Raw genomic sequence first — 21,752 nt, 5'->3', positions numbered from 1 at the left:
AGGATTTGCGTATTACACTTGACGTGTAAGGCCCAATATCACGTATCTGTGGTCTAAGCATCAATAAACTTACAAGTTTCACATTAATGATTAATCGAACAAAACTCTATTAATGTATTTTTACTCAGTGATAGTAGTAAAGTTTACCGTATTATGTTATGATATACGTTACTTATTATATCATCTTTCAATAAATGAATATATTAAACTTCAATTTCTTTTAAATTCAAGAAAGGGTGCCCCCAGTTTTTAATGTTATTTCCAAGGGTGCCGAAAACTTAAAAAGGTTGGGAAACACTGCTCTAAACAAAACATAACATAACATTTCACCTGAAAATGACCAATTAAATGGTTGAAAACGTTTGTGATTTATACTAGTTCATGTATCATGAATGGATAGGTTGTTAACCTTCATGTATATATATATATATATCTGATAAGTTGGTGACTGAAATAACAATAAGATATATTACAAAAATTGGCATGCTTAAGGACATATCTTGGTAGTTTTCCAGCTGTTCTGTATGCTTTACTTTACCTCAAAATAAATTCAGTTTCCTCCAGAACTATATCATATTGACAAACAATATGTGCACCAATCGTAAAACAGACCCTGCTGAGTTGATTGATACCCACAATAAGTAACTAGGAATATTTTCTTTCTTTTGAGAATGATTCAACACTAGAGTGACAAAATTGGATTTCTCAGACCTCAATGAAAATATTTATACTCATTATTAATTAGTAGTTTGACATTGTAGGTGAAAGATTTGTGAGATAAGTTCTTCTTAATTATTGTTTTAAATTTATTAATTAACAGAATCATAATTTTATTAAGTTAATTACTAATTTTAAAACTAAGTAAGACTGTCCAAAAAGCTTTTACTTCTAATGTCAAATTAATAATATGCAATGCGTATAACATTTTTTATTAAGTTCTAACAAATAGTGTCAAATAAAATGATACCAGACTAAAAAATAAATAATTAAATAAAAAATGGTCACTCATGTCTTTAATTTATTGTCAACTGAAAGAAAACAACCTTACTTACTTATTGTAGGCACTAGTTAACGCAGCAGAGGCGTGTTTAGTAAAACTAGCAGTCTACTTATAGACAGTGTTGACATAATTTAGACTACTAAAAATAGTAATTTTTTCATAAAAATAGCAGTGTAAAATGCTAGTTAGCAGTGTAGGGCTAATTTTTTATAAGTTTTATTTAGCAGTGTAGCAACAATACTGTTTCATAAAATAAGAGCACTGCTAATTTTATTTACACTCGTAATTAGTAGTCCATTTTATCAGTTAGTAGAGACTGATAAAAGTGAGTAGGAGAATATATTTACGAGCAATACAATACATTTATTTTGAAAATAATTTTGTAGAAATGCATTCCTCAGCTAGTGATGAGGAAAATGTTCTAATAAGGCGTCCAAGAATTTTCAGATCTGGAATAAATTATGTTTTTATGAAAGAGACATGAATATAGTCAAATATTCTGTTTAACCTCCAATAAATTCAGTCGCCTGTTGATTTCCATTGAACAATTTTCAGAACGTAATACTTCAAGAAATAGGATTCTAATGCCAAACAGCAATTGAAGATCTGAATTCTAAACATGCCAACTCCATGAGCTTTTTTAAATTCCATATGTAGGCCTACTAATTACATAGACATGGAATGGTTTAGAATTGACGTGATTTCTCATGATGCTAATAAATTTGACAAAGAACAAGTAGTCCACACCTGTGGAGTAACTGTTAACGCGTCTAGCCGCGAAACCAGGTGGTCCGGGTTCGATTCCCGGTTGGGGAAAGTTTTCTGGTTGAGGTTTTTTCCGGAGTTTTCCCTCAACCCAATATGAGCAAATGCTGGGTAACTTGCGGTGCTGGACTCCGGACTCATTTCACCGGCATTATCACCTTCATTTCATTCAGACGCTAAATAACCTAAGATGTTGATAAAGCGTCGTAAAATAACATACTAAAAAAAGAACAAGTATTAAACTGTTTTAACATACGATATCATACCCCGAGACATAACACTATCATATTATGTGCTTAACTCAATTTTCCATTTTTTGGAGTTGACATGTTTTGGAATTCAGGTTCTCAATTACAGATTGCTTTACCGATACATTGGTTAGACAATGGAGCACAATATCACAGCATTCTTGCATGCATAGGGTTTCAAAAGCTACTGCATGTAGAATAATTAAAAGTGTGGTGAATAGTGTAAATGAAGTATCCTTTAAGAAACTTGGACTATGACCAGAAGATGTAGATGAAATTGTTAGTAAACTTATGAATTTCGTGAATTGCCATTAATTAATTCTTTATTCTCAAAAACATTCCTTGAAAAAGTTTTATTGGTTCCAGGGCTTTTTGTCCTTTATTTAGTGATTTTGACATATTGTAAGACAACGTTGTAACTGAGCTTCTATAGTGTGATAATAATATTATAAACTCAGAACATAGAGGAGACCATGGCATACAACAGAGGAAATTAATTATATATATATATATATATATGGCACATATTCTTAATATAAATAAATAAATCAATCTTCCTCAACTTGGTGAGGTTGCCAAAGACAAAGAATGTTAAACAGTAACATTTAAAATGACATTAAAAATGTCTTACAATAAATTTGTTTACCAGAAACTAAAATTTGCAGTAGATAATATTTCACATAATGAAAATTGATAAAAATACAGTAAAAAATGGACTGAGAAAATTCAACTGTAATTTGAATTGAAATACAAATGTCGCCGTAAAATCTGCAGAGAACCCTTCAAAGCTATAATACAAATTTCCTTAATTGTTGTTGTTGGGATTCCAAATTTATGACAGAATGACACAGATTGTTTTGTTATGTTCCCTCTAGCGCCCACCATTAATCCGATGACTTCTATATCCCTGAGTTTATGTGATGTTTTGTAATAAGGGATAGTGGGTTCATATATTCTCCTTTTCTCTAGATTAACCACCTCAGGTTGATTCTGATGCGTCTCGAATCTGATGGTCGGATCCAGAATATAACCTTTTGTCTCTCCAGGTTTAAATGTTATAATATCAATACGCCGATGACTTCCAGTATCCGCTATTCCATGGACTTCTTCATAGGTAGTGTAGCCATTGGACTTAAGGCATGTTGCGATTACAGACCTGATTTTGTGATGTCTGCTGTTACGAAGAGTTTCGCCAAATGGGCATGAACCCAAGACATGAGCCAAAGTTTCAACTCCACAGTGTCATCGCCTACAGTGGTTATTGTCTTGAGTTCTGCCTGGAATAGCGCGTACAGGAGCAACATTACCGGCCATCTTCAGCGCATCTCTCCACTCGGAGCTAGAAAGGTCTGTATGATGTCTGACCCAGCTGTTTGCGGGAGTGAATTCTTGATATAAGCTGACTCCTTTACCTTTCTGTGGAAATTGACACCATTTATTAAATTCTTCAAAGGGCAAAATTTTCCTGAGTTTTCTTGAGTCAATTAGACCTCTTTTGTTCTTAATGGTGTCTGGGGAGATCAAATTGTTTTCCAAAGGTAACTTGCCGAGGTCAGTTTTCAGTTCACTCTCTAAATCTCTTCTGTTGGCAATATACTGATTATCTGATCTCATCAAAAGTTGATAACTGTTAATTTGTTGAAGGACTGCCTCCCATGTAGTTCGAAATAGACCAAGGCCTTTATATTTACTGTCAGAGTAAATCATTGAATCTGGAGTATCTGTAGGTAAACATAGTATATTTCTCTCAGTGTTATTTTAATCATTTTATCTGCGTCTTGTAGAAAACCAATTTGAATTTTTTTCGAGAGGAATTGAGAAAAAGTGGTACATTAATATCGGACAGATTGAAGAGTTGAGGATTTTAAATTTCTGATCTGGATGTAACCAAGGTGAAGAAGAAAGTAGATCCAATTTATTTTTTAATTTTGAAATCATTTTTTGGGAGTCAAATATCATTACATTGGCAAAGTTGAGACCCAAGTATTTGATACATTCTTGTTCTGAAATGCATTTAATTTGGAGGTCTTTTAGAATTCGAGGTTAAATCCGGACAATTTACCATGTTCAATAGTGATGGCTACGGATTTCTCTAAGTTAATATCCAATCCGATTTCTTCAAATCTTTGAAGAGCCATTTTTGTCAATTCGATAGTCGAATTTCGGTCTTTTCCGATTATAACGATGTCATCGGCGAACCCTAGGACTGTTAATGGAGTTAATTCGTTAACTAAGTTATACCCATATGCATTTGCTATCTCTGTTTCACTTAGTTCTTGTAGAATATGGTCAGTGGATACATTGTATAGCGTTGGTGATAATGGTGAACCCTATAACACATCTTTAGAAATTTTTATTGGTCTGAGTTTTGAGTGGTTTATGTTTACCTGAGTCGTGTTACCTTCCTGTAAGGAGAGTATTAACTCTTTTAGCTATTCCGGGGCTGCAGTAGATGATAAAGATTTTCGCAAATGTGCATGACCGATGTTATCGAAAGCCTTTTTTATATCCAAGAACACTATTGTGGCATTTTCTTTTTTTAATTTGGCTGACTGTAATATTGAACTAAGAAGAGAAGTATTTATTAAACATCCTGGTGATCTGGTAAAACCTCTCTGATGCTCTGAGAAGGATATGTATGATCTTAATTTAAAGTCTAGTGCTCCTTCAATAACACGACTTAAAACGGAGCAGATCGTTGTGGGACGCCAATTAGACAATTCTGTTTCATCGCCGTTCTTATATAAAATTATTGTTCGAGCCCTTTTAAATGAACTAGGTACTAAGGAAGTTCGAAGCATTCTTGTTGCAATATTAGAGATAATGTGTAATGCCAAATCGTCTTTAATAGCTCTCATAATAACTTTGTCAGGACCAGGGGCTGTATCGACGACCATTTTCTTCACAGCATCTATGATATCCTGTTTAGTTATACGGTCCTCGAATGTTTCATTGAGTTCTAATTGTTGGTCATCCGTAAGTTAGACTCATATGTTTCACGTGTACAATCATTTGGAGTTCAAAAGACAGATCTCAAATGTGCATCGACGTCCTCTATGTTGCATTTACAAGCTATCGAGTCATCATTTAAGATTTTACGTATAGCCTTCCTTCGTTGATTGTAGTATAGGAACTGAATTTTTTCGTACTTATACTTATTTTTTCGTTTTTCCTTGTCCCTTTTAGATGCTCGCTGGGGATTCGAATGTTCTTGGTAAGATCTCTGTATCTTAGCATTTCTTTTAGCTTTCCTAGCTTCAAAATACTTGGTTGCGGGGTGCTTCGGACCGGGTAGGAGGTAGATAGATTCGGATAAGAACTTTGCAAAGTTTTCTACTGCAGTATCAAAATCATCATCACATAAATCTTGAAGAAAGTGTTTATTCCAAAAATTTAGGCCTTCTCTGTACGTAACTAAGGGACTATGCGTTTGATTCTGAAGATAAGTATTTTGTGAAGCGTTGTTGTCATCCGTTTGGTGTGAATCGGAAGCTGATGGATTTCCCTGTACTAATGTTAGTTGTGTGAACGGCTGTCGGTCTCCAAGATTCTGTCTGTGAGCTTGTGGATGTGCTCTGCTAATGTGGGTTTTAATTCTAATATACAGTAGTGCTTTCCACAGTGGGGGCATGAAGATGTTGTTTTACTCTTACTACCATGAACTATATTAGGATTTTGATCAGCATCGTTATTTATCATTTTACAAGTTGAAAGATGTACGTACCTTATATCATTTTCAGTATAAAAATTGCATATAACTTAAGTTAAGCATATAGAGTAACTCATGGAAACAATGACCTGTCGCTATGGAAGATAAACAATCATGGCAGTTGAATATTAAAAATATAGTTGAACATAATTAATTATAAATGAATCCTCTTGTTATATTAAAAACTATTGCCACGATATCTTCTGGATAAGCACTTAACAATCCACCACTCCACTGTACACAAATTAACCAAACAGCAGTCTAAATTTGATTTCTAATGACGCCACTCGCTTATGTTTACGGTATAAAACCGTAAGATTATATTAAAAGATATATCTTCTCAAATATATTGCACAGATAAAATTACTAACATTTCCTTATGTCCAGTACTGTCCAATACAAGTTAATATTTCCAAACTTGCACTGAAATAAGTGAGATTCACTTAAAAATGATAAAATTCGGGATCACGTTATTCAAGACCATCTGTTCCTTCTGAACAATTGGACTGAAGCTGTTAACTGCTAACCCATAAAATGGCAAAACTTCATTTCTCACACTAGTTTATTAAACCGTGTCGGACTGTAAAGAAAACAACTATCGCAATGTCCACATTTTATATGTTGTGCAATATTATAGTACTTGACATTTTAATTTTTCTACCATTTTTTTTCTATGCTATTGATCAGATATTTTGTATTCGACAGATATTGGAGAAAAAATGGGAGTGTAAGGGTACAGTACATCAGTTATTCATAGATTTCAAAAATGCATATGACTCGGTTAAGAGAGAAGTTTTATATAATATTCTTATTGAATTTAGTATTCTCAAGAAACTAGTTCGATTAATTAAAATGTGTCTCAGTGAAACTTACAGCAGAGTTCGTATAGGCTAGTTTCTATCTGATACTTTTCCAATTCACTGTGGGCTAAAACAAGGAGATGCATTATTACCTTTACTTTTTAACTTTGTTCTAGAATGTGCCATTAGGAAAGTTCAGGATAACAGACAGTGTTTACAATTGAACGGGTTACATTAGATTCTTGTCTATGTGTATGACATGAATGTTAGGAGAAAATCCACAAAGGATTAGTGAAAACACGGGAATTTTAGAATTTACACAAGTAAGGTCAAATTCAACAGTGTTCATAAATGAGATATTAAGTATACAGAGAAATAATTTATTACAGTTGTATGAACACTTTTTAATAATTGTTAAAATTAATATAATCAGTTAAAAAACCAGACATGTTTCGGAGGTATGCTCCTCCATCTTCAGTGGCAATACCACGACGCTGGATCTGATGTTCGACCGCGTGTCGTAGCTTAAAGGAGATCAGATCCAGCGTCGTGGTATTGCCACTGAAGATGGAGGAGCATACCTCCGAAACATGTCTAGTTTTTAACTGATTATATTAATTTTAACAATTATTAAAAAGTGTTCATACAACTATAATAAATTATTTCTCTGTGTACTTAATACGGGAATTTTACTTGAAGCAAGTAAAGCGATAGGTTTGGAAGTAAATCCCGAAAAGACAAAGTATATGATTATGTGTCGTGACCAGAATATTGTACGAAATAGAAACATAAAAATTTGGAGATTTATCCTTCGAAGAGGTTTAAAACTTCAAATATCTTGGAGCAACAGTAACAGATATAAATGACACTCGGGAGGAAATTAAACGCAGAATAGACATGGGAAATGCCTGTTATTATTCGGTTGAGAAGCTTTTGTCATCTAGTCTGTTGTCAAAAAATCTGGAAGTTGGGATTTATAAAACAGTTATGTTACTGGTTGTTGTGTATGGTTGTGAAACTTGGACTCTCACTTTGAGAGAGGAACAGAGATTAAGGGTGTTTGAGAATAAGGTTCTTAGGAAAATATTTGGGGCTAAGAGGGATGAAGTTACAGGAGAATGGAGAAAGTTACACAATGCAGAACTGCACGCATTATATTCTTCACCTGACATAATTAGGAACATAAAATCCAGACGTTTGAGATGTGCAGGGCATGTGGCACGTATGGGCGAATCCAGAAATGCATGTAGAGTGTTAGTTGGAAGGCCGGAGGGAATTAGATCTTTGGGGAGGCCGAGACGTAGGTGGGAGGATAATATTAAAATGGATTTGAGGGATGTGTGATATGATGGTAGGGACTGGATTAATCTTGCATGGGATAGGGACCGATGGCGGGCTTATGTGAGGGCGGCAATGAACCTCCGGGTTCCTTAAAAGCTATTTGTAAGTAAATTGTAAGAGTTTTGTTTACGAAACAGAATTTTCCACACTGCTAACTACTAATTTGTACACTCCTAATAAGTAACTACCAAAAGTAGTACTTTTATTAAACAGGCCCAGGGCCTGTTTTATGGGCGGTGAAAACTTTATTTGTCCATATAGTTCATTTCTGGAGGGTAAAGAATACGGAACAGCTCGAAAACTTTACCAAATGCCCTTAATAACAAACTCTGTACATTACTATGCAATTTGTAATGTTTCCGGAAATCTAATAGTTATTTTTTTATTATGAAAATTTGTGTTCAGCCGGACAGCATTTACCTGATAGCTCAAAAAATCACTCAAGATATATTAATGAAACTTTGCATGCACGTGCAGTCTTAGAAAGAAGTTTTGTTTCACAGATACTTTATAAGTCCTAGAAAGGAGGCAGTGAGCATTATCAGAGGACGAGCGACCTGGTTCACAAGATGAGGTAATAAAATTAGTTTTGTTTCGTTGTATGTTTGGTCACGTATATTGCCTCCTTTCTGGGACTTACAAAGTCTCTGTGCAGCAAAAATTTTTCTAAGACTGTACAGTTCTCCTAAGTGAACAATATTCTCTACAATTCTTAATGTAATGCGTAGTTTATTTTAAGAAAATAATACTGATTTCATTTAAATTAAAAATAATTGATCAATATTGTTTTTTTAAATAATCTGTACATTTTACATTAAAGATTCTAGAGTACGGTATGCTGTTCACATGACAGAACTATAGAAGTAAGCACTTTTCGATATATCATGTAAACGCTGTTCACCTGAACAAAATAGCCCACTAATTTTCATAGTTAAAGAAACGGGCGTGACGGGGGCACAGCCGTGGATTTTACGTGAATACTTATCAACAGATCTAGAAGAGATCTTCGTTTGGCACCAAAATCAGGACTCTAGCACATCAGTCGCGAGATATATACTGTTTTCGCTGTAAGAAAAATCCTAATGTAAACATAAGCACGGTGCTGTCATACCCGTGATTGGCTCCCAGTCGAAACACTCACATGACGCAGGAAAATATAGTTCGTATTTGGAAACCACAATCTTGTATTATTTGAAAATAAAAAATTGAATTCTAGCTGTTAAATACGATGAAATATTTAACTTCACTCATGTGTAAAACGCTATGTAAAAGAAAAGCTACTTTTATATTTTGTTATGTACTATGAACGCGGATGAATACCAACAGTAATACCGAGGTAGTCTGTTCTTGTAACAAGCTGGCGTCACTTGAGCTCGTAGTTGTTCACGTAAGCTAGTATTGAAGTATGGCTTCTGTATCTTCAACTGTCCATTGTGAATACATAAGACTTAAAAATAATTTAATTGTAGTAATTATAAAGTAAATGTTTCCTAAGCAAATGAATGCATAGTAGTGAGGTTAGGCCTACTTGAAGAGTAACGGGAAATGTTTAACATGAAACAGAATGTACAACAGCAGGCGTAACGTGTACCGGTACTGAGAATCTATGGCGCCAAACAATGGCCAATGAAGCCTCACTTCAGTCACGTGCTATTGTTTACATTAGGTTTTTTCATACAGCGAAAAGATTATAGGACTACTGCCCTGAAATTTTCGCGCGCTCCCAAAATGGTCGCTAGTCGCCTCTGGCCCTTGGAATTCATGGTCGCATCGTAGTAGTATACCCGATCCAGTCCTGTTATTAGTCGCGAAGTTATGGCGTCGGAATGGATCACCATGCAAACGTTACATCGTTACATCGAAGTTTCCGTACTGGTACCCCATATATCGGTCTGATTTTGAAGACTTATTCACGTCAAAACATAAGTATTAGTTTTGAAAAGCATTAAAATTTAATGATATGCAGATAGTGTAAGTTAAGCGTACGAATTTTTATTTCTAGGGGACCTATAAATTCTGGCAAAAAAATGTTGAAATACCAGTAAATTTATAAGTTGCGAAAGGTGTGACCCCCCCTCTTAATATAACTGCTTTTGTTTCTTACACAGTTCCGTGTTTTAATTGTAAATTAAATGTTGCAATTTTTAGTTGTATTGCATCTATGATTCCAGTTATTCTATGGAACAGGCGGGTAAGGGACTGGAATTTTTCTTGAGACTCACTATCTTTACGTATGTCTCTCCAAAGAAAAGGAAATGCATTACAGCCAGTCGGAGCTGCACTGTGGAAAAGCAATGGTATCTCTTCCACCTATCCATATCTCTATATCTTGAGTACAGTTCGCAAGATCGCTGCATAGTGTGACGATGCTCTCCTGTTGAATAATGAGACCCTACATTTCCTCAGTCTGGGAAATCCATAGCCATCATTATCGAACGTGGTAAATTGTCCGGGAATAACCTAGAAACTCTAAAAGACACCAAATTAAATATATTTCAGAATAAGATTTTATTATTTGTCTTTAGGCACTATACAGGCAATTGACAAAGTCAATATACAGAGTGATTTATATAGAACTGACACATTTCTTTCTTTAATTATTCCGTTGGAAATTCATTCAATGACCCAATTTTAGCACCAAATTAAGCAGAATGTTCTGGAGTTTCGATTCCTTGTCAGTAGATGCGCAGATGTTTATGTTTTATTCCTATTGTTGGCGGCACTAGATGCGCAGATGTTTCTGTTTTATTCCTATTGTCGGCAGCTGTTTTCGACATTTTGTGTCAACGTGAAAATGCAGTGCACATTAAATCAACGACTCTTCCTTTTGAAGCAATACTGGATTACGAATTCAATTACAGCTACTCAAAGGGCATACCAGAAATAATTTGGTGTTCGCAATCCTCCCAAAAGAAACACAATACTGGGACTGGTAAACAAATTGGAAACAACTGGATCTCTGGTGAGTGAAAAGGGCAAGCATCGTTCATCTAGGCTTCCCACGGTTGTTGACGTAAGAGCAAGTTTCTTTGACGACCGAATAATTTCCAGGAACCTGTGTCCACCGAGATCTCCGGATTTGACAACGCCGGACTTCTTTCTATGGGGTTACTTAAAAGACAGGATTTACGCCACACGTCCCCAGACATTGGACGATCTGAAGCACAACATCACACAGGAGATTCAAGCTATTGACAACAGAGTCCTCCAACGAGTGGCCAGTAACATGGAACGACGTGTTGAGTTGTGCCTTATGCAGGATGGAGGACATTTTCAACATTTGCTATAGAGGTAAATAATCTCCCAAAATTCCTCTACATTTTAGGTATAATAAGTTGTCGCTAGCACAATTCGTTTTGAAACAATTAATGAAAGAAATGTGTCAGTTCTATATAAATCACTCTGTAGAAAAAAACTGTGCATAGTACATTGTTAAAAATAAATTACATATTAATGTTATTTACTTACTTACTTACTTACTTACTTACTTACTGGGTTTTAAGGAACCCGGAGATTCATTGCCGCCCTCACATAAGCCCGCCATAGGTCACTATCCTGAGCAAGACCAATCCAGTCTCTATCATCATATCCCACCTCCCTCAAATCCATTTTAATGTTATCTTCCCATCTACGTCTCGGCCTCCCCAAATATCTTTTTCCCTCCGACCTCCCAACTAACACTCTATATGCATTTCTGGATTCGCCCATACGTGCTACATGCCCTGCCCATCTCAAACGTCTGGATTTAATGTTCCTAATTATGTCAGGTAAAGAATACAATGCGTGCAGTTCTGTGTTGTGTAACTTTCTCCATTCTCCTGTAACTTCATCCCTCTTAGCCCCAAATATTTTCCTAAGCACCGTCTTCTCAAATACCCTTAACCTATGTTCCTCTATCAAAGTGAGATGGTAAAGCATCGTAAAATAACCTACTAAAATAAAAAAATCACAGTGAGAGTCCAAGTTTCACAACCATAAAGAACAACCGGTAATGTAACTGTTTTATAAATTGTAACTTTAAGATTTTTTGACAACAGGCAGGGTGATAGAGGTTTCTCAACCGAATAATAACAGGCATTTCCCATATTTATTCTGTGTTTAATTTCCTCCCGAGTATCATTTATATTTGTTACTGTTGCTTCCAGGTATTTGAATTTTTCCACCTATTCAAAGGATAAATCTCCAATTTTTATATTTCCATTTCGTACCATATTCTCTTCACGAGACATAATCACATACTTTGTCTTTTCGGAATTTACTTCCAAGCCTATTTCTTTACTTCATATTAATTTTATATTAATTAAAATTTAAAAATTCATAAATTGAATAAAAAGGATGTTTTACAAATCTTGTGTATACTGTAGTTTTAAAAGCTTTACTATGTAAGTGTTTAAAATTTTCAGGCAATTTATTATAAAATTTAAGTTCAAGGTACAAGTAACTATTATGGATCTTGTTTAATATAAAATAAGGCATTTTTATTTTTGATTTTGACGTGGTATTGTAATGGTGTATGCCACATCTTAAATCAAAATTCGCCGAGGAATCATGTACAAAGACAAAAATATCTAATTTAAAAAGATTATAAATAGTTAAAATACCTAAATCGACAAACAATAGTCTACATGAAGTTGTATAATGACTCTTTGTGATTATTATCAGTATTATCTTTTGCAATAGACGGGTTTCATTAATCTTGCTAATACCTGCACAGAGAATTAATCCTTACTTTTAACCGATTTAGGAAACTAAATATATACTTTTAAAATACGAAAGAGGAATACAATATCTTAAATTTCGAATTAAATAAATTATTTTATATAATCTTTTCTTGGAATAATCAACATATGTATTACCCAAGGTAGTTGACTATCAATATAAACATCTAAAAATTTAATCAGTCTGACAAAAGGTTATTAACGTTTCAAAGTACATACAAGAGTAGCAATATTATCTTTATTTAGAAGCATACTATTGGCTCCAAATCATTCAGACGCTTTTGTCATTATTGATTCACTCGGTTGTTTCAAAAGACTTAAGTCATTTCCAAAAGTAATAAAAGTGGTGTCGTTTGCAAACACTATAGTGTGAATAGGAATACTGGTTGATAAATAACACTGGTCAACAAAATTTAAACTTTTGTCTGTTAAATGGGAAACAATGGGTGATTCTAAATGACTTTTTTGTGCTGATTTCAAATCTTTTTACAGAACTTTTCCATCACATGAAAAACATTTTTCGTATCTATACATTTTAGTATTACGATATCTTAACTGAAATTACATTTATTGACCTAAAATGTATGTGAAGCTTATTTTCGGCTGTACTTTGCTTGAGGAACATCTCTTTCCAGTATCCAACAATAGTCTGCCAACATATTTGGACACCATTTACCATGGTAGCGCCTTTCCATTTACACGATGTCCTGGTGGAAACACTCCCGTGTTCGTCGCTCACAGCCCCTAGGTTTTCAGGAAAGAAATCGAGAAGGGCTGCAGAAAGTGTATTTTTTTAAGACATATTACATCCCATGATCTTGTAGTTCTAAATCATCTCACTGAAAGTTCTCTATAGTTCCCAGAACTGAAGTTTCCTAAAAAGTTCGTGACAACATTTTTGAAATACACCCGTGCAGCTGCTTCTTGCATATTTAACTGGTTTTCAAATTGCGTATCTTTCATCAGTTCCCTTATTTGAGATCAACAAATATTCCTTCTTTTAATTTAGCTTCACTGATTCTTGGGAACTTATTTTTCAGGAAGAGAAATGCACTGCCATCACGATCCATTGCTTTCTCAAAATTCTTCGTCAAGCCTAGTTTGATATGCAATGGAGGCAATAAGATTTTTTCAGAACTTACAAATGGTTGGTGAAGAACATTATCTTGTCCTGGATTAAAATGATTCTCTCTTTGGCCAGTTCTTTTTTTATATAATGATTACTTTTGACTCTGCTATCCAACTTGCAGAAGTATAGCCAGGCTGTAACCCAAGTAAGATAGCTATTACTTACAAATCCCCACATATCTGCCAAGAAAAATTGTCACACTTGATAGTGGTTAGTAAGAGCTTCATATTCTCATTATTTTCCTTCATACCAACTGCATGGGCTAAAGGAATGGATGGATATTTGTTTCCATTATGTAGTAACGCTCCTTTCAAACTGTTTTCGAGGAGTCTATGAACAAACGCCAATCCTCAGGTTTATGCTCAACACCCAGTGACTCGAACAAATTCTCAACATCACTGCAGAAAACTAGGTCATCCTCCTCTTTAGAAAACAAATGCTAAAATTCCTTTTGGCGTTGACAAAAGAAACTTACTTTGGTGTTACCTGCAGCAGCTTCTAGCTTTTCAATCTTGAGGCGAGTAATTCTGCCTTGCTTTTACTTAAACCAAGATCCCGAACCAAATCATTTAGATCCTCCTGTGTCAGAAAGTGAAGTTCATTTATAGTATCATCTTCCACAAAATCTGGATCATTTTATAATTCATTCTGAACATCAGGAACACTTTCAATTACTTCAATCAATGTTGTGTCATCTGGTGGAGTTAGTATGGGAAATCCTGGCCTATGAAGCAAAGGCCGAATTGCAGAAACTAAATATTGATATTTAACAGTGTCTGGACTTCGAATTTATTCCAAATATATTTGTCAAGCAGAAATAACAGTCTGTCAAATGATCCTTAGTTCGCGCCATATCATAGGGACTGCAAAAGGCATATGACGGGATTCTTTTAACCAGCCAGTTAATAGTGTTACACATTTGGCATAACAGATTTCAGGGGCCCATGTCTTGTTCTGGTCTATTTTGTTGTTAAAATAACAGCCATAAGCTCTTCTAACTAGAGGAATAATATTTGGCCTCTGTCATTTTAAAGTGAGCTCACCACACACTCAACAGAAGTTGTTTCTATCTATAACACATTTTCAAGACATGTTTCTTTTGCATTATACATTTGTACACTACTCCTTACAATGCACTATTAGGTACGGTATTATATACTTCAATCATAATTCAATTGACAACGGAAGAGAGCACATGATTAGCTTCTTTCTTTAAAGAAAGATTCTATTCATCTGGGAAATTTACCTTAAAATCACAGTTTTGTGAGGGAAATGTCATTGTTATTATTCGTGAATTCACAGGTAACAATACCAAACGTTACAAGTCACAATGTAATGCAATATAAATGTAAAATACGCCTTCTAATCAGCTTGTTATACACCACAAATGCTAATAAACAGGAACAAATTTATTTTCAAAATTAAAAAAAAAATGTTGGGTGATGGAAAATTTCTGACTTCATTTTTGCATTCAGTAGATGTCAATACATGAGAAAGACCCAAAATTATTTATTTAACAAAATCATTGTTGACCAGTGTAATTAACAACAATAAGAAATAATAAGGGGCCAATACAGATCCCTGAGGAAATCGTTATTTATATTACTCAATGAAAAATATTCACCATTTAGGTAAACCATTTGTTTAGGATCTCTCAAATACGTTCAATTTATGAAGAAATGTTGTTTTATAGAGCTTTAGTTTTAACTATTTCGTAGCTTTTCAAACTAACGTCTTGAATACATCTGCCTGTTGAAGCTGACTTCGTTAAAGTTTTCATGGAAGACTCTTGTAGCTTAATCTCCTATGTCATCGAGGTTTTTTCTTCAATTTGAGACAAAGAGAAAGACAAGAATTAGAAAAGATTGGAGAAAGCTGGGTTTGCAGTGAAAGACCTGTCCTTGGCCAGAACACAATGAATGAATGGATTACATTTTTTTTTTAAGAATTGTTTTCCACTTTGCTCTTTGCGAAACTGACGTCATTGAAGCCATTACGAACGTGGAACAATACCGAAGGTTTATTTTCTATAAAGTCTGTCTTTATTTCTCGTCGAATATGACTGAAAAATTACACTATAGGCCTATGACTCAGGATCGGAATTTTAAGAGAATTTTTGGTTACAGTTGTTAAGATTATATTCATTGCCCAATGTATATAATGAACGAATAGAAAGAGACTGATTAAAAACGTGAGCCCAAATTAATGAAATTGAAAATTACTACATACTAAGATTTATTTCAAATCATCCGTCCGCAAGTGAGCTTGACCACTGGGATCCGGAATTAACAAACATAAAAGATAAAGGGAAATGAAACTAGTAAAATAATGATTCGATTTGTACATTAAAACAAAAATTTAGGTGTTAATATATAGATGATAGCGTAGAATTTGAATAGAGGCCTTCAGAATTTCCATCACAATCTTCTGAACCTCATAAAAGGGAATTTTAAAGCATTTAAGGATATTACATGTAAATTTTGATAAACAACCCCTCACTCCAACTAGCAAGCCTGTAACATCCCAGTTGTAAAGCCAAAAGCCATATTTTTCACTGAAGTATGGAAGACAAGGTACATATTTAGCTCGCTTGTCGTCATTTATCTGCAGTGCTTGATTCGTGTCTCGTTCAAAGCAAATCGTAGCGTCTAAGACCATCGCTTTCTGGGTTCTTCTATTGATGGTAATTATATCCACCCTTCTATGAGAATCATCTTCAGACAGACAGTGAATCTCCTCCTGTACTTCCCATCCTCTCTTTCTTAGCAGATTGGCAATTGCTGTACGAGGACGATGGTGTCTGTTGTTACGCAGTAGCTCTCCCTTCTTACAAAACCCCAGCACGTGGCCAAGTGTTTCAGTCTCGCTGCAGCCGGGATGGCGACAACGGGTAGTATTGAAGGTTCTGCCAGGGACAAATCTCACTGCGGTAACTTTGCAAGATATCTTGATGGCATTGATGTATTTTGAGGATGAAAGACACTTTTTAGAGGAGATCCAGGAGTTGGCTTTGGGGCATTCTTCATATGTACAAACACCTTTGCCTTTATGTGGAAGCTGGCACCATGACTGGAATGATTGTTTTCTGAGAACTTCTCTTAGATGTTTTCCTTTAGTTTGAGGAGTGACGCTGTTTGAAGCAATCTTCAGGCGCGTGAGAGATGTTTTCTTCTCCTCTCCTAGATTTCTCATGTGATGTAGATGTGTATCATTCACGTGTTCCAGTCGCCTACAGATGTGATAGTGTTGAATAATGGCTTCCCATTCAGCTCTCATATATATATATATATATATATATATATATATATATATATATATATATATATATATATGGGTACAGCTTGCATCTGACAGAGCAAATTCTCGTGCTTCAGGATGTTCCAATTGCATAATATAATGCTAGAAGTTTTTTAATTTAAAGAAAAGTAATAGTTAATTTTCTTACAGAAAATGTTATTAATATGGTTACTTGATTCTATATTTATTTTAATAAACTGATTGGATAATCTTGGCCCATAATATGAAGAATGAATTTACCCAAATTTTGTATTGTATTTTGGTTCAAATAAGAGGGGTAAGATATTTCGTCTAGTGGGCCTATTACGAAATGTTTGTATGTAATCTTTATACTTACAACAATTTTGTGACAAAGTTAAATTGTAAATGTGTTTAATATTAAAGCTAAAATAATCTTAAAAATAAAATGTGTTGTGTAATTAACATTTCTGACAATTATTATTCTGTTTTGAAATGAAGACAACTGAATAAGATGCGATTTAGCACTTCTTCTCAACCAATTATGCCAGATCTAAGTATAGACTCAAATATTGCTAAATATATATTATTTAAAAAATATGAGTGTGTAAATAATTTCGGAGAATGAGAAATTTATAAATTATTTTAAGGAGCATCTTACATAAATACATCGTTGACTAGCTACGTATTACACTAATCAGAGTTCAAATGCATACAAACAATATTGTTCTGCCTCTGACACATATCTTCAAGTGAAATGTTTATTCCGTCTTATTATATTGATACTTGTTAGGCCTAATTAGACCTCGGATTTTAGGTTTTGTAGAGATAAACTAAAACTAGTTAAATATCTTCACATTTTATATGAGAAATGAACATTTGAAAGCGGTTTCATGGTGCCTAAAAATGCCTATTTTGTCCATTGAAATCTATTTTTAAGGTTTTAGAGCCTAAAATCGCCAATTTATATTTGTTATGTATATACTTACTTACAAATGGCTTTTAAGGAACCCGCAGGTTCATTGCCGCCCTCACATAAGCCCGCCATCGGTCCCTATCCTGTGCAAGATTAATCCAGTCTCTATCATCATATCAGAGTCCACACCTGTGGAGTAACGGTCAGAGCATCTGGCCCCGAAACCAGGTGGCCAAGGTTCGATTCCCGGTCGGGGCATGTTACCTGGTTGAGGTTTTTTCCCGCGTTTTCCCTCAACCCAATATGAGCAACTTTCGGATTCATTTCACCGGCATTATCACCTTCATCTCATTCAGACACTAAATAACCGAAGATGTTGATAAAGCGTCGTAAAATAACCTACTAAAAAAATCATATCAGAGAATCAGTCCCATTTCGAGGCTTATTGTATGGATTCGTAACAAGCTGTTTTTTTACGGTGATGGGTTATTAGCCCTTCGCCCAACCCCCAAACTGGAGCACCACTCCTTATCGGCTGTCCACGACTGCTTATTCAATATATTCGCAGCTACCCTCCATATCTCCAGGCCGTCTCCTCTATTACGTGTGTGTGTGTGTGTCTATATATATATATATATATATTAATTTTCGTGTAGCAGTGAAAGAGAAAGTTTTGAATGTCTGGTTTTATTGAGCACTTGAGCAGACAGTAGGAATGTGATGAATCTGGAGGATGTTGTTCTCCCTAAAGAAATCAGCATGGCAAACATTGCTAGATTTAAATATGCATCCATTGCTTCGATATTATTGAGAAGAATTTTTTTTTCGCTTATAAAATGATTCTGTCAAAGAAAAGGCGAAGTTTCACAATAGAAAATTAGAGAAAAATGTTATGTATTGCAATGCCAATTATGAATATGTGTTAATTGTAAATTCATTGGTCAATTAATTAATTAAATTCTTATATGAACACTTACAGTATGTATTAGCAGCCTTGGAGCAATGAGACCGATGAATTCGTTAAAAATGACGTATGGGTATTCATAAAAATTTAAGACTTAACAGAAATAAAGTTTATAACCGCAATATTGTTTTACTGTTTTTGTTACTGTATATTGTAATGCTTAATACTCACTAATTAATTGCATTTTTATAGTTACTGTAATTTGTGTGGATATAAATGACATTTTAGCTGCATAAAATAGTATTTTTAGCTGCTTGAATTTGTATTTTTAGGTGCTGAAATCTGTGTCTTTAGTGGCTATTTTGATAAATTCAGGGCCTATTTTAGGTGCCTAAAAGTTAGTTTTTAAGTACCTAAAAATCCGAGGTCTAGTGATAATACCTAAATATTTAACTTTCAAGTTTCTTCTAAACATGGACAATTGAACGAGTGAAATGGAGAAGGAATGCAAGGTCGGATGACGAAATGAATGAAAAAAGAAAACGAACAAATCTACGAGTGAATTAACATCCGAACGATTGAATGACTAAACGAACGGGTAAATGAAATGAAAGAAAGATGACTCGAACGAACAAAATATGAAGTGGACGAAAAAAGGATTATCGTGAGAGGTTAAATAATTCTAATTTGTAATTACCTTCATCACATCTAATAGAATTCTACTATTGTCCAAAATATAAAAACTGAAATATACGTTCAATCAGATAAATGATATGCAAAGAACTACGGAAATAATGGTTGATCGAATGAATAAATTAATTTGAATCTTATCAATATATCGTGAGAAATCCTTTTACCGAATAATTATTTATTTATCTCACTGCTTTGGATAGGTCTATATGTGCAATAGTAATATACGTTACAAGAGCGGTATGTTGACGTTTTCATGGTCGAGGAAAAGATTGAAAAAGCGAAACGTAGTTGAGCTTTTTTAATTTCCGAGAACATGAAAACAAACATACCGCTCGTGTATCGTACATTATTTTGTGCGAAGATCGTTTATTACATACCTGAAAGACGAATTTCTAATTAGTTGCAATGAAATCTCCATGTTGGTTTCTGTTTAATGACGGCAACTTCAGAACACTAAAATATCTTTCTTCAACATTGTTGCTATAAAATGTTTTCTGTGTTTACTATACTCCAGCAGGCCGTGATATACGTCTGTCTTTTTTTTTCCCCCAGTCTATAAATGCGAACTTAAAACAAACGGTAAGGTTATGTAATGATTTATTTTTCATTTTAATATTTTAACAATATTATTTATGTAACATATTGCAGTAATAACATCGGCATCTGGAATCTTGTTGATTTTTTCACGGCTTCCTTAATGTTACTTGCATTACAAATGCAGTAACTTTTGTGGTGTTGTAGAGTTTACTTAATTTTTGCAAATATTTAAAAACAATAATTAACAGTGCAATTTAGGTGAAATTGCAGTGGTAAGTTTCCAATTTATAATTATTACTATGTTAAACGTCTCTAAAAATAATATGTTAAAAGCCTAAAGCAGTAAAATGAATGTCGCGCTTAAGCGGTAAGAAGAGGGAAATTGTTATTTGTGTTACGTTGGGAATACTGAATGTGGTATTTCACACTTACCGCGTATTGGTTCTGTGCGGAAAACAAGCAAATACGCACGATCTCGCACAAAATGTATTTTTGACATTGGTATTATGCAATGTAACTTTGGCTTGGTAAAATTACAAGACAATTTGAATAATCTTGTCAAATTGGATAGATCTTCTCGAAATTGAAACGGATACACGAATTGCGACAGAAATAATGCACTTCCGTCTCACGTGTGTCTGTCTTTTGCTTTAAGGTCACTCTTGTGACGTGTTTTTTATTCTTGATGAGAAGATATAAAATGTGTGCACGGAGGCTGATTGTCACTTCAAAGGACACTCGCAACCGTTTCGCACAGGAAACAAAATAAGAGAGCATTATGCTGAAAATCGTCATCGCACACTTCGTCGTCGTCTCCGTGCTGGTACGTTTCTGTTTACTTACATTGTAGTAGTATTTATTTCTGCTAATGTTTCCCCTATTCTCTACTTCATAATGAGGCTTCAGTTTAGATATTTTTCTCTGGAAAGAACATAATACAATACAGAGTGAATCAAACGTCTGGCACCACATAAATATCTTCTATATGCTTGATTTTCGATTACTATATGTAGGTGTTACTAGTATTTGTAAGACCAAATGCTCTACCAGTGACAAATTCGATTCTAGCCCTCAGCTATCTCAAAAGCCGCCATTTTGGATGCAACTTTGAAACTTTAAATGGAAAGAGGGTCATGTAGGTATTCAAAATCATGTGAAATTTTCTGAAAAAAAAATCAATGATGCAATCCGTTTTGAGATATCTCTAATCGTTTTCAAGTTATTTAAAGATAACTGTCATAATGCCACAAACATTAGTTACTGCATCTACAGATATTTTGTAACATGGTACAGTACTAAGGAGACTTTGGAAAAGGTATTTTTATGCAATTCTGGTAATTAACTTCTCCTGTTTTACTGTTTGGTTAACCTGTGATAGTTTCAATGCATTGATGTGATTATTTGAAGCTTTCCTATAACAACTTTCTTGATTTTCGTGATGGCATTATCGAAAGAGGGAAGAATTTGATATCATTCTTCATCGATGGGTTAAGCCACAGAAATGTTGCAACAGACTGGACGAACAGTTCTCTGGACATTGGATTGGTCGGCGTGGACCAGTAGAATAGCCGGCCAGGTATCCAGATTTAACACTCCTTGATTTTTTCTTTTGGGGTTACATAAAGTGCTTGGTATATGAAGATGAAATTGAGAATGTGGAACATTTAAAGAACCGTGTCGCTGAAGCCCGGAAATGGTACAAAATGTTCTCTCCACATTCTCAATTTTCTCTTCATA

At 34.5% G+C, this 21,752-nt stretch overlaps 2 protein-coding genes across 2 annotated transcripts in view; one reads left to right on the top strand and one right to left on the bottom strand.

Annotated features, from left to right (window-relative positions):
• LOC138697766 (phosphatidylcholine translocator ABCB4-like) overlaps positions 1–21,752 on the bottom strand; it is a 264,750-nt gene that overhangs the window by 180,736 nt on the left and 62,262 nt on the right. The window lies entirely within an intron of this gene.
• Positions 20,694–21,752, top strand: part of LOC138697754 (general odorant-binding protein 84a-like) — a 30,377-nt gene continuing 29,318 nt past the window's right edge. Inside the window, exon 1 of the mRNA XM_069823246.1 lies at positions 20,694–20,838. Coding sequence (XP_069679347.1) covers positions 20,794–20,838 — 45 coding nt within the window. The 5' untranslated portion in view covers positions 20,694–20,793. The remainder of the gene's footprint in view (positions 20,839–21,752) is intronic.

The sequence above is a fragment of the Periplaneta americana genome, chromosome 1 (genome assembly GCF_040183065.1).
Source record: "Periplaneta americana isolate PAMFEO1 chromosome 1, P.americana_PAMFEO1_priV1, whole genome shotgun sequence".
Classification (NCBI taxonomy): domain Eukaryota; kingdom Metazoa; phylum Arthropoda; class Insecta; order Blattodea; family Blattidae; genus Periplaneta; species Periplaneta americana.
This window is presented reverse-complemented; position numbering and strand designations above follow the sequence as displayed.